This window comes from Anser cygnoides, chromosome 15 (genome assembly GCF_040182565.1).
Source record: "Anser cygnoides isolate HZ-2024a breed goose chromosome 15, Taihu_goose_T2T_genome, whole genome shotgun sequence".
Lineage (NCBI taxonomy): Eukaryota > Metazoa > Chordata > Aves > Anseriformes > Anatidae > Anser > Anser cygnoides.
In genome coordinates, this window is record NC_089887.1 from 1,589,408 (window position 1) to 1,605,597 (window position 16,190).

The 16,190-nt window shown below is 57.2% G+C and overlaps 3 protein-coding genes across 4 annotated transcripts in view; 1 reads left to right on the forward strand and 2 right to left on the reverse strand.

Moving 5' to 3' along the window:
• The window catches only part of TSC2 (TSC complex subunit 2), a 33,255-nt gene extending 33,090 nt beyond the window's left edge, over nt 1-165 (reverse strand). Inside the window, exon 1 of the mRNA XM_066977758.1 lies at nt 34-165. The gene's annotated coding sequence lies outside the window, so the exon portion shown is untranslated. The remainder of the gene's footprint in view (nt 1-33) is intronic.
• On the forward strand, nt 77-6,206 carry NTHL1 (nth like DNA glycosylase 1). Its single transcript, XM_048066007.2, has 6 exons — nt 77-211; nt 589-803; nt 2,444-2,614; nt 3,172-3,331; nt 4,932-5,037; nt 5,726-6,206. The coding sequence occupies exons 1-6, from the start codon at nt 136-138 to the stop codon at nt 5,847-5,849; spliced, it is 852 nt and encodes a 283-aa protein (XP_047921964.2). The 5' UTR covers nt 77-135; the 3' UTR covers nt 5,850-6,206.
• A 578-nt stretch (nt 6,207-6,784) lies between these two features.
• Nucleotides 6,785-16,190, reverse strand: part of NHERF2 (NHERF family PDZ scaffold protein 2) — a 33,917-nt gene continuing 24,511 nt past the window's right edge. For both annotated transcript variants that reach the window (XM_066977759.1, XM_013174982.3), the window contains exons 3-7: nt 15,686-15,862; nt 13,577-13,730; nt 11,471-11,514; nt 10,932-10,994; nt 6,785-9,274 (exon numbers count right to left, since the gene is read on the reverse strand). In XM_066977759.1, the coding sequence (XP_066833860.1) occupies nt 9,116-9,274; nt 10,932-10,994; nt 11,471-11,514; nt 13,577-13,730; nt 15,686-15,862 (597 nt within the window). In that variant the 3' untranslated portion in view covers nt 6,785-9,115. The remainder of the gene's footprint in view (nt 9,275-10,931; nt 10,995-11,470; nt 11,515-13,576; nt 13,731-15,685; nt 15,863-16,190) is intronic.

Below are 16,190 nucleotides of genomic sequence, written 5' to 3' on the forward strand. Positions count from 1 at the left end.
CCCCCCCCCGCCCCGGCCGCCGCCGCCGCTCACCCGCCGCAGGCCCGGCCCCGGCCCCCCGCCCCCGGAAGCCTTCCCCGCCGCTTCCGTCGCCGTGCCGCCGCGGGGCGGCCTGGGGCCGGTAGTACCGGGGCCATGTGTGCGGCTGGGCCCGCGGCAGGCGGCGGGCGGGCGGCCCGGCGGCTCGGCAGGGCCGGGGCCGGGGCCGGAGGTACGGGGAGGGGAGGCCGAGGTCCTCCCGGGGAGCCCCCGGCCCGGCCGTGCTGCGGGCAGAGGGGGCCTGGGCGGCCGTGACGGCGGCGGGAGGGAGGCTGCGGCCCGGGGGGGGCTGTACGGCCTGCCCCGGTCCTGCCCCGCCCCGGTCCTGCCCCGAGGGCCGGGACGCGGAGCCCCGCTGGGCACCGGCCTCCCCCGGCCCCAGGCCCCTCGCCCCGGGGGCTCCCAGCTCCGGGGGTGCCGCCGCTTTGGGGTTGCGGGAAGGGGACTCGGTCCCGGTCCCCCGCCGGGGCTCCTGGCTCAGGGCCGGTGATGGAAGCTGGTGGCCGGGGGTGGTCTCTGGGCTGAGCGCCTCTCTCCTGCCTCTTGCAGCGAGCCGGGCCCTGAGCTCTGCCAGCGCCCCGAAGCGCAGCAGGAGGGGGAAGAGCGTCGCCATCGCCTACGAACCTGAGCCCCCGGGGCCAAAATGGGAGCCCGAGAACTGGCGGCAGCAGCTGGAGCGCATCCGGGAGATGAGGAGGGCCAGAGACGCTCCCGTCGATGAGATGGGAGTGGAGAGGTGCTATGACAGCAGCGCTCCTCCGCAGGTAACCCTGCTCTGCCAGGCAGGCACCTGGAAGCACAGCCCGCCTCCGCAGCACCCCGGCCTCCTCCGGGCTCGAGTTGCCCCTGGTTTGGATATCTCCAGAACGGAAGAATAAATGCAGGGCACGTCTGGACTCTAGGCTGGAGTGGGCCCACCAGAGGTTGCTGCACAGGCACACGTGTGAGAGAAATAGCTTATCCTGCTGGTGGAGGGGAGTCGGCTGCTCCCCCTCCTGCTCCTGGCTCGGGGGCTCCAGGCAGTCCCCGTGTCGTGGTGCTGGGTGCTGGCAGTTCTCTGCTCACGTTCAGCCCTTGCTGGGCATTAGGGGCTAACTAGCAAACACATCTGTGAAGTGCCCTTTTCCTCTGCTTAAACCGTCAGAAGAGTTACCAGACTGAACCAAGAGCAGGGGCTGAGGCAAAAATGAGACGATCTGGGAGTTGGAGGAGAAATCCTGAAAATGCATTACAGCTGTCTTTCATGGCAGGCTGGCCGGGCATGAAGGCATGTTCCTTTTTTCTTAAAAAGTCTCTGTAGGAGCCCAAGGAAAATATCCAGCAAGATGGCTCTAATACAGGGGAAAAACAATACAGGGAGAAGGTGAGGGGAGCTGAGAAAAAAACTTTCCAGGCTGCTTTAGTGCTCTTCAGAGCAGCACAGAAGCATAGATTGTCTTCCTTCCCCCTCGTGGTCGTCCTTAAAGGAGATGCTGCTTGAAAGGCAGGGTCGTGCTGGGACGGCAGCGTGCTCCCCAAGCCTGGGAACACAATCAAAGGCCCCAAATGGCACCTCCCGCTGAGGGCAGCATTTGCATTGGTACAAAAAACAAAGCGAGACGAGGACGTGGCGCAGCGCAGGGCTGTAGGGCCGTGCTCTCCTGTGCGTGGCCAGCGTGGGGACACGGGGATCCCACGGGCAGGCTCGGAGGGGTTGTGCAGGTACAGCTGCAGTGCAGGTAGCACGTCCCTCCTGGCCGGCGCTGAGCCTGGGATCCTGCATGACAAGGAAATAAAGTTTTTACCCCAGGGGAGCAGGATTGTTGCTTCCAACATAAAGTGGATGTTGTAACCCTCATTACAGCACCAACACGCTTCACACAACTCCTGATGTCATTAGAGGAACTTCTGGGTTTTATGCCGCGTTTCCCGGTCTCTGACACTTTAATTGGGTTTCCCAAGGAGCTCACTGGAGCAAGATGCCCAGTTCCTACTGATGCCTAGTGGAAAAGGAACGGGATTTTCAAAAACTACTTTATACCACAAGTTATATATAAAAAAACATCGGACTTTTGTATTTCTATGACCTGTGGGGTCTCCTGAGAATCCCATTATCAGGAAAAGCTTAGTCTGGCCCTTTGTGGCCAAGCACTGGTGTCCTTGGATGTGAGATCCCAGCACACAGTAGCTGTTCTCTGCCCTTTTATGCATGCTGACTGCTTAGATTGAAGGTGTTTTTTTGTCCCCTTTATTGTGTGGTAGCGGTAAAAGGTTACATACAATTTCAGCTGTTATGGATGGATAGGGCTGAAACAGCGTGGGTACACATCGGCCACTGGAATCAGGATGGTGCTGGGTGGGAGAACCCCGCCCCAGAGAGCAGGATCCTCTGAGCCTTTTGATGTCTCCCTGCTCCTTCCCCCAGGTCATGCGCTACCAAGTCCTGCTGTCGCTGATGCTCTCCAGCCAGACCAAGGACCAGGTGACGTCTGCTGCCATGCTGCGCCTCCGGCAGCGCGGCCTCACGGTTGACAGCATTTTGCAGATGGATGATGTGACGCTTGGGCAGATCATTTATCCTGTAGGATTCTGGAGGGTGAGTGCCGGACCGCAACAGCACCCGACACACGTGTGGAGGAACCTCTTCCACCTTCCTCAGCACCCATGTAGCTGACAGAGACCGCTCAGAAGCCGTGGAGAGGAACATGGGGTGGGTGGCTTGGCCTTCGCAGGCTGTATCTCGTGGCCAGTGGCTGTGCTGAAAGCAGGTGCTGAGGGCAGGAGGTGGGTGTGAATCAGCCCTGCCCCTGAGACTTACCCCAGCCTGTGTTCAGCCTCTGTTCCATGCCCCGTGGTGATCTTTTCCCTGGAGTCGAGTTACAGGCTGTATTTTATGCCGGTTTTAGCAATTTGTATTCACAGCAAGCTTGTTTGCTGCAGTGCCTGCAGAGTGCAGAGGAGGCTGGAGCTAATCAGCTTTCAGCGTTTTCAAGGAGAACTCAAAGACCTCTGCCACCCCTCTGCAAACTCCAGTGCCTGGCCTCACACACAATGCACACTGAGGAATGTTTTTATTTTTTTCTGAGCTGTTTGTCTCTTTTCTCTGCATTGGAGGGCAACTTGTCTTGTCTGCCTTTCCCCTTGGTTTTCCAGAACAAGGTGAAGTACATAAAGCAGACGACAGCCATCCTGAAGCAGAAGTACGGGGGCGACATACCAAGCACTGTGGAGGAGCTGGTGAAGCTGCCAGGAGTGGGGCCCAAAATGGCCCACTTGGCCATGAACATTGCCTGGAACAGTGTGTCTGGGATAGGTAGGTTGGACTGTATTTTCCACATTCCTCTCCTCCTAAATCCTGCCCAATCCATCCCTGGGTAGAGGAGATGCATTACAAGCTGCCTGCCCCGGGAGCCTGATCGTTTCACTTCGATTTTGTCATCTGCAGACTTTATCTTGTGTTTGGGTGGGTGCAGGATGCAGCCCTCAGCTACTCACAGTGGATGGGTTGCTAGGATTTAAGCATGGACTGTTTTGCCCAAAATTTGAAGGAAAAATCCCCAAGTACAGTTCCCAAGTTCCACTCCCTCCACTCAGATGCTGATAAGCAGAGCAAGTATTGCTTAATTGGGTAGGCATCCAAAAAGATGTACCAGTAGAATAATGCTTTGAAATCTTGGAGTCAGGTGAAAGGGAGTTGGGGATAGTTTTGTGATTTGTAGATGGTTCTAGGATGGTCTGAGGCTGGTTTGTTGTTGGTTTTGTTTTTTACCAAGGTTGTTTCTGTTTAAACAAATCTTGCTTAGGATTTTTTTTTGTTTGGCAAGCCTTTAAGAGGGCAGAAGCAGGGCTCAGCCTGCAGCGCCGGTTGGTTGAAATCAGTGACTCACAATGAGTTGGAAAAAGAAATGGTCTCAGGCAACCTGCAGGTACTGAATTTCTGATGTTTTAGTTCTTGCAGCTGGGCCCCTTCAGGAAGGGGACCAGGGCTGCACTATGCGGCCGGCAGATGGAGCTGGGAGATCAGTGCAGCCCGAGGACCCTGGGGACAGATTAATATTCCAAGAGTATTTGCTGCTTAATGGAGGGCCCTGGGAAGGCCAGTAACGGTGCCACCTGATGACTGCCTGCCACTAAAGCCAGCACACAACCCCAGCTGACCCCTGCAGCCCCACTGGTGCTTGCCAGCTGTGCAAAATGTGGCTCCTCTGCAAGTCAGCAGCATGTGGGGGCTGTTTTCTCCCTGCTGTGGGGGAGGGAAGTCCAGTGGGAGCCGAACTAGCCAACTATTTTCCAAATAATTGTGTGTTCAGTTTTGATTTAGGAGGCAAGACTTAGTCTTCCTGTTTACAGCAGTTTCCTGGGTTTTGCCCAATTAGCCATAGAGACAGGTTTATCGCTGCAGATCTAACAATAATATACTTTGCATTCTGAGCTTTTTAGCTCAAAGCACTTTCTAAACATTTGTTTAAACCTCACAAACCCTCTTGTGTTAGTAGGCATTATGAAATGTGTTTTCCATCTGGGTAAACTAAGGGGCAGAGATTGCAACTTGCGTAACATCAGCTGAAACACCCAGAGGAAGAGAACCCGGGACAGGCTGCCCTGTGCCTGCTAGATCAGAGCGCGGAAACCTTTGTAGGAAGGCTGTGGAAGATTGTGTCAGTGTGCTGCTAGCTGTGTGGTATGAGATATCCACCCTGTCTGCTGTTGGCGCTGCGCCTAGGAAGAAACCAGCATGTTTGTTCTGCGGGCGAGCCTCCCCTTCTGTTTCACCTGCCGTGTTGCTGCAGGGCCACGGAGGAAGCCCGCCGCAGGGTGCTGAACCTGGTTTGCTGTGACAAGCAGCCCTGGCTGCGCGCTTTCCATTCAGCCGTGTCTGCCCCCCACCTAAACTCTGGGCTCTCCCTTCCTAGCTGTGGACACCCACGTGCACAGGATCACAAACAGGCTGAAGTGGGTGAAGAAGGCGACCAGATACCCTGAGGAAACTCGGGTAGCGCTGGAGGACTGGCTGCCCAGGTGAGGTCTGAGCCCCCAGCCTCGTTCCTCGATACCAAGCCCCTAGTTGGAGGAGCCACATCTGCACACAACCCTGCCGACGGCATTTTCAGTGGCCGCAGTCTGGGCCTCCTTTTTATGGGAGGACTTGTCTGCAGGTGTCTCTCCTCTCCCACAGGGCTGCTGCAGCAGCATCTCAGCTACTGGGTGGGTTCCCTGCTGTCAGATGTGTGTGTGTCAGTCACCACTAGTTCAGGAAGGTACCTGCAGGCCTTGGTGCCATACTGTTTTGCCTAAACAAATTTATTATGACCCAAGCCAGATACTTTCTGCACGGGACCTTGCTGAGTCTAACGGCCACAGCACTATTGGGCCACGGTTGGATTCTGGCCTTCACTGAGGCTTAATTTTCAGTATCAAATGCCAGTTGACAGGTAGAGCTCTCCAGTCTGTCATATCTCCACATCTGGCACGCACGCAAGAGAACGACCACATGTGCTTTGTGTGGCTGTCCTCTGCCTCTCCTCCTTCCCTCCCTGCCAAGTTCAGAGGGCTCAGGAAAAGCTAGGAGGGCTGTTCTAGCAAGAGGCAGCTTGGGCAGCCAGAAGGAACAAGCAGTGAGTGAAAGGTATCCACTTAAAGCCATGATCTGTTCTTTAACCTCTCTGAGCAGCTGCACTGGAAAGCTCACTTTCTCCTTTCGCTACAGGGATCTCTGGAGGGAGATAAACTGGCTCTTGGTGGGCTTTGGCCAGCAGACCTGCCTGCCTGTGAATCCTCGCTGCAAAGAATGCCTCAATCAAGATATTTGCCCAGCTGCTAAGAGACGCTGAGGGAGCATCCTGGCTTCAGCTGCTTCGGCCCAGAGCTGAGCCCTAGGACTGCTGTGCTTTGCACAGGGCTGACTGTGTGACTGCAGGGAAATGGGAGACCGCTGCTGCCGCCAGCTAAGCATCTCTGGAGAGGGAGAAGCTGCTGGCAGTGGCTGAGCTCTCAAGAGGAAAAAGGGTCTTTCAAAGTGCAGCAGTCCTGCTGCGTCAGTGCTGCCGGCTCCAGCCCCCGGGTGAATGCCTGAGTGTGCCCTGGCCCAGCAGCAGGCTGTGTGGTGTCAGGAACAGCTGGAGAGGAGTGCTTTGTGCTGCTGCTGCTTGTAAATACACGTTTAATAAAGGTGGTGGGTTGTTTTTTAACACATGTGCAGTTTGCTGGCACCTCTGCAACACAAGGCAGGGGGAGGAGAGCTCCGATGGCCTCACCGCAGCGTGAGCCCATAGCAACCAGCCCTGCCAGCTGAGAGCAGGCTGCTTGCAACCTGCCAAGTCGCCTGCCTGGCGCTGGCAGCAAGAGAACCATGGTCAGTAAGGTCCAACTAAAAGCTTCCCAACCCAGGGCCAGAGGCAGCCGCTGCCTGGACAAGTCACCTTTGAGTCCTGCTAGCACAGGAGCCTAGGGGCCGCAGCGCACGGTGAGCAGGTGACAATCCAGCTTCACGCTCTTACTTGTCAGATGCGTGCTAGCACAGCTTACATAGCCACAGGATCCAGGTTAGTGTGTGCCTCAGAAGCTGACGGAGGGGCCACCACCCACGTGCGTGTTTTGTTCTTCAAAGAAAGGGCAGCGCTGACTTCATTGTACAGCTTCAAAGGAATAATTTCAGCTACTCTTTAAACAGGCAAGGGAGGAAGCAAAGTTTATAATGTGCTAAAGAAGGCTGTAATTCCGCTCTGAAGTTCCCTACTAAACAGATGAAGAATGAGCAAATAAGTGGTACATGGGAAAACAAAGTTTATTACTGACATTACAGTGTACATTGTTTTTACAATGCAACTAACAGCCTTACGCTTTATTGATTTATTTTTTTTCCACGTTAAATGTACAGGAACTGAATAATTACTACTGAGCTACAAGATGTCAGCAATATGATAAGTGCTTTAACCAGGAGCAATTTCCATGGACTAAGCAGAGATTAAGATTTTGAAATCTTATCAGTACAGCCTTGCACACCTGATTTCTTTTGATCTGCATTCAGAACTACGTGTTCTTTTTTCCCCCCTTAACTACAGCGGTCCAGTCTTGGGTGAGAAATGCGGTATTTACAAACGAGTCTTTGCTCTCTGACATGCACGGTGGGTCGAGTTCATGGCGTGGCGGGGAGCGCTCTGCCCCGCACAGACGGGAGCACTGTCTGGGGTTTGGCTACGCAGGCAGTGGAAGCAACGTGCATACCGTGAAAAAGGAGGGCTCCTTCAGTCATTACTGATTTCCTACACAAGCAAATATTTTGGGGACCAAAAAGAGAGGAGCTAATCGTCTTTGAGGTGGGGTAGAGAAGAGGCCTCTAGTTATTGGCAGAGTCCTGGTGGGGGGAAAAGCCTCTCTGCATCCTGAGCCGTCATCCTGCCGCCAGTCTCGTCACCAATAGCCAAACACCTGCGCCAGTCCCTCTCCAAAGGCATTTTTTCCAACCTGTTCAGCCCATCAACACTTTGCACTTTCGTAAAAGAGAAATCTCCTTCACCCCTGAGGGTTTCCGTGCTCTCGCCAGCCAGCAGCAGCCCCGGCAGCTCTCTGGCCCCGCGCTGCCCCTGTGCTGAGCCGCGGGCAGCCGCCGAGGAGAGCAGCAAATGTTATAAGGCACCTTTTAGTTCAGCGTTTAGGAAATGCACACAGAGCCACAACAACATCCGTAGTGCGCCGACCAACCCAAAGGCCTCTGCCTTGTAATACATCGGCTCCGGGGAATAATACAGGGCAAAGTCGCAGCCAAGTCTTTTGTTTAAAATAGTCATTAACGGCCAAGTTATTGCTGCCATTTGCATTGAGCTGGGAAAAGTGGTTTTGCACGCAACTGTGCCCAGTCCCTTCCCCCTGCGGCTTTGACACTGGAGCCAAAACACAGGGCAGGCTCCGCGGCCGGGCCCGGGGCGCTGTGAGAGGCACGGGGGGAGCCAGCCCATCGCCGCTGGGACCTTCCCCGGCGAAACACCTCCGCCTGCAGCCCGCGGGCGCATCGTGTTTCGTCTTCCTTGTTCACAGCCAAAGGCGAGTAATAAAGAGCTTACACTGGCTTCATCTGCAGTGCTTTAAAGGTCTGTTTCGAGGGTTTGAAAACACCCTGCTTTTGGTACTAAAGGAGGACACAGCGCCAAAGCCATTGCCCAGGACATCAACCCTCTCCTAACTATGAGTCTGCTCTGTCACCAGCCCCACTGAGACCCGGGAGCTTTGGGGACCCCGCCAGCCCTGCCCAGGGACGGGGGACACAAGGGGGGAGCAGGAGGCAGGGAGCACGTGCCGGCCCCGAGGGCTCCCTGGAGACACGCTCAGCCCTGCAGCATCTCCTGCACCGCTCGCTGCGTTGTGCAAACCGTGGGGCCGGGGGCAGCTGGGGGCTGCGTTTGTCTTGCTTGCACATCCTGCCACCTGGGAGGACGGGGGGTGGAAAAGGGGCTTTTATTGCTGGGGCAGAAGTTGCTGCTGGGAGGGAGGCTCCTAAATCAACTGGAAACAGGAATTCATTAAAAACAACGAGAACTTTTTCATTTCAATAGCAAAGCCAACACGAGCGATTTACAGCCACTGCCCGTTTTGCCATCGCGAGGGGGTAAAGCTGCAGGCCGGGTGCCAGGGGTGCTGCCACCCCCCCGGCCACCCACCACGGCGAGGCCGTAAGACATTTGCGCAGGGGCACAGAGCATCCCATGGGGCTCAGCCTGGGACACCCGCAAAACCAAAACTAACACCCCAATTTAAAAAAAAAAAAGTAACAAAAGCCTAAATTATGCAGATAAGAAACGAGAGTTAAACTCTTCCAGTCTTTTCTCAGCAGGAACAGGGGACAGCAGGCAGCCAGACCGGGCTGAAGAGCAAGCAAGAAAAGGAGCTTTGGTCACATTTGTCTTATGAGAATCGCTGGTGAGTAACAACAATAATAATAATAATAACAACAATAAAAAAGGACTTTAAAATACGCCTCATAAAAGCAACCAGTGAAGAGCAGAGCACAAAGCATCTCACGTGGACACTGAAGGAGAGGGCGCAGGCACCTCTGAACGTCCGGCCAGGTGCGGGGGAAGGCAGGCAGCGCCACCAGCGAGGTTCAGAAATTACTGAAAATCTCTCGCTTCTTGTTCCAGTCCATCTGCGGAGCCCTCTTCTTCACCCGCTTGGCCCGCACCTTCTCCTTGGCCTCGGCAGCCGTGGGGCTCAGGCTCAGCCCGCTCTCCTCAAACGGGTCCCTCTTCTCCGAGTCTCCGTCCTGCACAGAGAGGGGAGGTCACCCTGCTGCCCCCGGCACCGCGCTCCCAAAGCCACCCAGCGCATCCCGTCCCCACACGGCCGGGAGCAGAAATCTCCAAGCACGTGTGAGATAAGTGAACTCACAGGTTTTTGGAGGAGGTCAAAGCCCCTGCCCCACGTCATGCCTGTGGTTTAACTGGCAGCAGCAGCGTCTGCATAGCCACAGGGTACGTGATTACACTGCGGGTGTTGTTCCTGCAGGTGGGCACTGCAGCAAGGCACCCCTGTGCTCGCACGGCCAGGCTCCAGTTTGCTCCAGAGCACCAGAGGACAGCCAGAGCCAGGATCAGGCAGTGCCGGTGGGCACACGCAGCAGCACCTGCCTGCGTGCCCATTTTGCCCATTTCCCGAAGCACGTTTTGCTTCGGGAGCTGTACTGAGAAGAGCATCCTTCTGTCTGCCTAATAAGAGTGCTGTATGATACAGAAATCAGCTTTCCTTTCTGAAGTCACTGCAGCAGCATCCTGCACGCACCACGCTCATGTGAACAGCAGACAAACATGCAGAATAAAAACCTTCATTTTTAAGGAAACATCCTAAAGCCTGCCCACCGACATTGCCTTAACGCACACACGAAGCTCCAAAGGGACTTCACAAACCCTGCCGGTAGCCATGGGCAGGTCTCCCATCAGCGCTGCCGTCAAGAAAACTGCTTTGCTTTGACTTGCAGACGCAAACTGGTTCGCGTGCGCTGCTTAGCACCGCACACCATCGCCGAGGAGCAGGACATGTATTATTTAATGCTCAGAGAGAAACGGAGCTGCCAGACTGCAGGCGCTTGGCCCAGCTCTCGGACACAGCTGGCGTGCGCAGCCTCCGAGCCCAAGATGCTCGAGAGGCTCCGGGCACCTCAGTCCTAAAACCCTTGAAGGCACCTTTTCACCTTACACCTCCAAACCATCAGAGCACCAGTTAGCTCGCTGCCATTACCCCTTGGCGCTCTCCTCTGCTGGCCCTTGGGGCAGCCCCGTCTCCCCAGGGCAGAGCACGCAGAGCCCACCAGTCCCTGGGGCACAGCACGCAGCCGGACCCTTGCAAACCACCCCCTAACGCAGGACATCTGCTGCTGCTGGCAGAGCCCTTCTGTCCTCTGACAAGGAGCGGAAGGAATTTGCAGCTACCTCTTAACCCAACCCCACTCCTGCCCATCTGAAAGCAGAAGGGAAGCCAGAACACGATGGTATTTAATTCCCACTCGAGCGCTGTTACATCTCTCCGACGTGGGTCTGGGGGGCAGCCTGCCACTGCTGGCCCCCTCCCTGGGCACGCACAGCCCTGGCAGCGGCTCGCCTTGCCCCCGCACGCTCCAGCCAGACGTGCTCGAGACGGCCTCGCCAGGCCACCCAAGGGGTCATCGACGCCCCAGAAACGCAGCTGCCTCTGGGCTGGAGCCAGCAGCTGCCAGGAGCTCCCGGCTGCATTTCATGCGGATTTACAGGGCAGGGCATGAAAGCAAACTCCCTGTTTTGCTTGCTGGGTGGATACAAGCGTACCCAAGTCTGCAATCTGAAACTGAAATTGCATTTAGAGGCATTTTTACCTACCCAGTACCATAACACAAACACATACACACGTAAGCATGTACAAAGAAGAGGGTGTGTGATTGGGGTTTTTACCTCTGATTCCTTCCCGGGACTTTGAAGGTCACTGTGAGATGAAGATGTGGATCCTCCATTCAGCTGTTGGAAATGAAATTGTTAGTCCAGTTTGTGCAAAGACGGAAGCAAAATAAATAAATAAAATAAAATAAATGATTTGGCCTTATGGGGTCAAGTATCACAGCCAGCCCCTGGTGCAACACCCAGTGTCTCCAGGGATGAGGCCAGCAGCACAGAGGGAGCTGGAGGGGGGCTCCTGCCCCAAATTGACCCCGCGGACACCAGGAATACCCTGGGACTCATGGTGCAGAGCAGGGGGAGCCACTGCTCCCCAGTTCCCACCACCCACCCACCTCCTCCCACTGTCCCTGGGGAAAAGGAGCGAACAGGGCTCACACCAGCCTCGTGCAAACCCGAAATTAAAGCTGCATCAGGAAGCAATTACAATTAGCTGGCAGTGGTTAAGCTGAGTTAAACGAGCCTCGGGGATGCTGCGAGGTTCCCCCTGCTCTGAGCCCACCCGGGACTGCCCGGCCCCCCGACAGGCGAGGACTCACCTGCGTCTGCGCGGATCCGTTCGTCAGGGGCTGAGGCACCACACCTGCGGGCCGCACAAAGGAAACACGGTGAATCCACTCGTAAATACACTGCCGGGCACCGAGGGGAGCGACCCCCAGCATCGCCCCCAGCCGAGCCCCTCCTGGCACAGGGTCCCCCCCCCCAAGCCCCAAAAGCCCAGCGTGCCCCTTCCCTCGGAGCTGCGGCCAGACCCAGCCCGCGCTGCCTCCGAGCCCAAGCAAACGCCTCTGTGCCCCCGAGCCCTCCGGAACCACATTCTTCCGAAACCCCAACTTCATTTGATTTCCCTGTTTTCATCAAAAGAAAATGTCTTCCAGGAAGGGGACCGAGAAACTTTCCTCCGCGAGCACTCAATGCGGTGCGCTCCCACTTTCTGACAGTTAAGTAATTTTTCTTCAGGAGCTGTTTAATCAGAAATCTTAAACACCAGCCCAACGCTATTTGCTGAACTCAGCATCTTGGTGTCGCAACAGCATGGGGCGAACAACCCGCCTTTCATGTACCTTGCCATTTTTTCGCCCGGTTCCAACGATTTGCGCTAATAACGCTCCAAACAATGGCAAATTTGTTGCAGATGAGCTGCCAGTCACCGCGACCCAGCCATTGCTAGAGGCAGCCCGGGACAGACGAGCCGTGGCGTCGCAGATGTGCTAATTGCGACAGGGCTAACGACTGAGCACGCACACTTCTGGGGGCACAGGCCCCTCTCTGTGCGCGGCGTGGGGTGAGGGCGGCTCGGCGGGACCCCAGGGTGCCCCCAGCACACAGCGGCCGAGCAGAAAACAATGCGGTGCGTGCGCTCCTTGTGTAACGCTAGCTCCAGTGAAGCAAGAGCTGCGCTTGCAGCCAAGGGCAGCCTGCAACTGCAGCAACCCAGGGCTGCTGATTTCACAGCTCCAAGCCATCGTCCGTGCGTCACAGAGAGCTGGCCGGACTTCCCAAAGAACTGATTCGGGGGCTGCAGCAGTGCAAGCTGCAGGGGTTTCCAATGTAAATCAGGGCACTTTTTTATTTAATAAAACCAAAACATGACTTTGAAAATGTGCTGGTGTGACAGCCTCAGCTGTGGCACGGGGACAGCCGAGCCCAGCCCATGCAGGCCAGGCAGGCCCGGTCCTTGCTGACCCCCAAGGAAAGCATCCAGCAGGGAGCTGCAGAGCCAGGGCCCAGCACTTGAGCACCCACCCGCGCACCGTGGCGTGCGGCCGGCCCCGGCCACGTCCCCGCCGCAGGGAACAAGGGCTCCTTTGTGCTCGTGCCAGCAGCCAGCGCTCGCACCGGCTCCTCCTCAACCGGTTCGGAGCATCTGACACCGCTTTCGCCCCGCGCGCTCCTCAGCACGGTTTGACCCGTTCCTTCGGACAAATCTTCCCGTTGAGCACCTGGCAGACCAGCAATGTCCTGCAGAGTTCGGGTCGGACAGGGGCTGGCAGCGTGGGAAGCAGAGCCCCCCGTCCGGCTGCAGGGCAGCTCCCTCCCCAGGGCAGGTCGGGGAGCAGCCGGGCTGCTTTCTCTGCCAGGTTTCGACAGCAAGGGAAACATTTCCTGCAGCAGCCGCCCCTGTGATCGCCGTCGCGTGAAGCCCTTCCCTCGACACGCACGCGGGGCCAGCCCCAGCGTTTCTCCCTGCACCTTCGGGCTCCGTCTCGGGAGCAGAGCGGTGCGGGGTTATCCTGCCCTCCCTCCTGCAGCCCCACATCAGCACTACGGGGCCGGCTGCTCTGCTCCCAGGCACGGCAAACAAAGCAGGAGCGGCCCGAGGATCCGCCACCAGAACGGGTCCCACCTGAGCATCCCTCCCCGAGCAGTGTGCTCGGCGCTGCCCCAGCACCCCATCACGCTCCTCATCCCAGCCACCTTCCGGCAGCGAGTTCCTGGGTTAATTATTCACCGTGCAAAAATAACGAATTGTTTTTTTGGCTAGATTAGGAAGTATTCTCACTGCTTATAAATAGCTGGGTGGTGCTCAGGAAACTACTGAGGGATGAGACAAGGGAAACATGACTCTGGCACTTCTGAAATCCCACCCAGCGTCCCAGTGAGTCACAGGAGCGGTGGGGTCGCCCAGCAGAGCCGAGTCTCACCTTTGGTGTGCTCCTCGGTGGGGGTCACCCCCAGCTTCTTGAAGTAATCATCTGTTTCGGGGTCCACCACCAGGAGCCTGGCTTCGCTCTCCCTGGCCTTGATGTGGGACACGACCTCCGAGTGCCTCAGCCCCTCCACGTTTATCCCGTTCACCTGCAAAGCAGCACCATCAGGACCAGGTCTGGCTCCCGCGGCACAGACAGGGGAGCGACCCCTGTGTTCACCTTTCACATCACCAAAACCCTCTGTCTCTGCCCCAACTGCTGAACCCCCTGTAGGGAGACCTGGCCACAGCCTCTGCCACCACCCCAGCTGCCCCGGAACACGCTGGTTCCCCTCCAATGATTTCATTCACCTTAGCTTTGCCCCAGACATCTCAGCCTGCACTGAGATCTGCGTGTCCTGCTCCACAGGGCTCGTGGCCGTTTGTCCCTCTGGGAGAGGAGCAAGGGAGGATTTCCCGTGTCCCGGTGGCTGAGCAGAGCTCGGCCTTTCTGTCCCGGTCCCCGGCGCACTGACTCATTTTCCCTTCACTGCACGCGACCTGGGACCCACCAGCAGTCAGGATTTCTCCTCCCAATTGTTCCGCGGGCAGAAAGGGAACAATCGTGATTTCTAGGCATTGTTTGTGCTCAGGAACGAACACACCCATTGTCCCACATGAAAAGGTCTCGATGCCACTCTGGTTGCAGGGCCCTTTTTTGCTGCTCATGATAAACCACGGTCAGCGCCGCAGCCTCCGGCACCCCCCAGCCTGCCCCGGGGGTGCAGCAGGGCTGGGGGCATCAAATATTTATCGGAGCCCCAAAGAGCCGGCTCGGGGGGATTGGGTTTCCGAGCTCTCCAGCTCACCCCTTGCTGCTTTGTGTGCGCCAGGCACCTGGCCAAGGGCCGATAAATAAATAACAAAATCCCTCACTGTGACATTGGGCCGCTCTGAACCGCAGCCACAGGTGCCCCGCTCGCAGCCCCGGGCTGCTCCCCGCGCTAAAACACCGCAGTGCTGGGGGCAAGCACGAGGAGCAGCCCTGGCATGGGGCAGGAGGCAGCCGGCGGCTCCCACGGGCTCCTGCGTGATTATTCACGGGGCTGGAAAGAGGGCGAGGGCTTTGGTCTTCGCTCACTTCCCCGCCTCGGGGACCGCCCGGCTCCGCAGGATGCGCGCGTTTTCTTCCAAGCGTGCAAATCCCTCGTCCCTCCGGACCCGGGGGTGGGGGCACGGGCTGGTACCCAGCTCGGGCAGGGCCAGCCCCCGGCCCCTGGCACGGGGCGTCCAGGTGCTCCCAGCACGCAGGAGCCGAAGCAGGGAGCAGGGCTGCTCCTGGGGCGCTGGCTCTCGGAACAAGCCCCGTCTGTCTGTCTGTGCTGCCCAAGCCCTGCCCGGAGCGCGCACAGCTCTGAATGGGGGAACTCAGTACTCGGTAAAAACGGCAAGGCACAAACAAGCCAAGCGGAGGGTGATCAGCAGCCACATCAAAAATTCTGTTGTTCGGCAATAAGTGAACAGGAAATCGCTTCCAAGAGCAGTTTTTCCCCTAATCTTTCACAACCTCATGCCTTAAGACCTCTCTGCAGAGCTTTTCCCCTCTGTTTCCAAATGCCTGCCCTGCCCAGCAGCGCGTTGGCTCGGCCGGGTGGCACCAAGCTGCCCCAAACCCATAGCAGATGGGGGGTGTTGGGACACAAGCAGCCCCCCCGGGTGGCTGGGATGGGGCCAGTCCCGCTTGCCCCCACAAAGCCACCTCCCCATGCCAGCGCCACCAAGTGCAGGGTGCTCTCTGCTCCGGTCTGGCTGTGTCAGGGAGGTGGCACCCCCAAACCCCCATCCGTGCTCATGCCCGGGTCCGGCACCCTGCCTGGGCACCAGCATCAGGCTCTGTGTTACGGGGGAATGTGGCAGGGATCTGATGGAAAAGGTCAAGGGATGGGGGCTCGATTTAGCGTCAGGCATCCCAGCTGAGTTGTAGGGTCACGGCACTTCTGCCCTCCCTCTCCCCACATGCAAGAGGGGCACAGGACCCAGCTGCTCCTGCCACGCTGGGCAGGGTCCGAGCACCCCAAAAGACCTCCAGGCTGATGGGAACAGTGTGCTGAGCCCCCAGCATTACCTCCACCAGCCGGTCCTGGGGCCGCAGTCCCGCTCTGGAGGCTGGCGAGTCCGGGTCGACCGAGCGGATGAACTGCCCCGGCCGGGACTTCTCGCTGTGCAGGTTGAAGCCGTAGCCATTGGGGCCTTTCTTCAGGTGGCAGAGACGTGGGCACAGCTCTTTCTGTCCGTTTAAATCCTGGTTGAAAGAAGAAGGTGGGGGGGGTGGATAAAAGGTGGTGTTTAATTTATAGGTTTGGGTTTGTTCTGAATCATAACTAAAACTAACAAGGAAGCAACATATCTGCGCACCATCCTCCCCTGCCAGCTAAACAGGGACAGGTTAACAAATGAATTTCCTCTCATTGAGTTTATTTTAGAAAACCAATTGTCCAAAACCATTCCAGAGAAATTGAAACAACAAAAAATGCATTTCCTTCTCCAGCAGCAGCCCAGATAAGCCTGCCCCACCCGGGGGGTGCCGAGCCCCTCCAGGCTGCGCGGGCAGGGCCCGACCCCCGTGGCTG

Coding starts and splice junctions, on each gene's coding strand:
- NTHL1 (XM_048066007.2), top strand. CDS start 136: ATGTGTGCGGCTGGGCCCGCGGCAGGCGGCGGGCGGGCGGCCCGGCGG. Junction 2,615..3,171: donor ATCCTGTAGGATTCTGGAGG/GTGAGTGCCGGA, acceptor TTGGTTTTCCAG/AACAAGGTGAAGTACATAAA. Junction 3,332..4,931: donor GAACAGTGTGTCTGGGATAG/GTAGGTTGGACT, acceptor CTCCCTTCCTAG/CTGTGGACACCCACGTGCAC.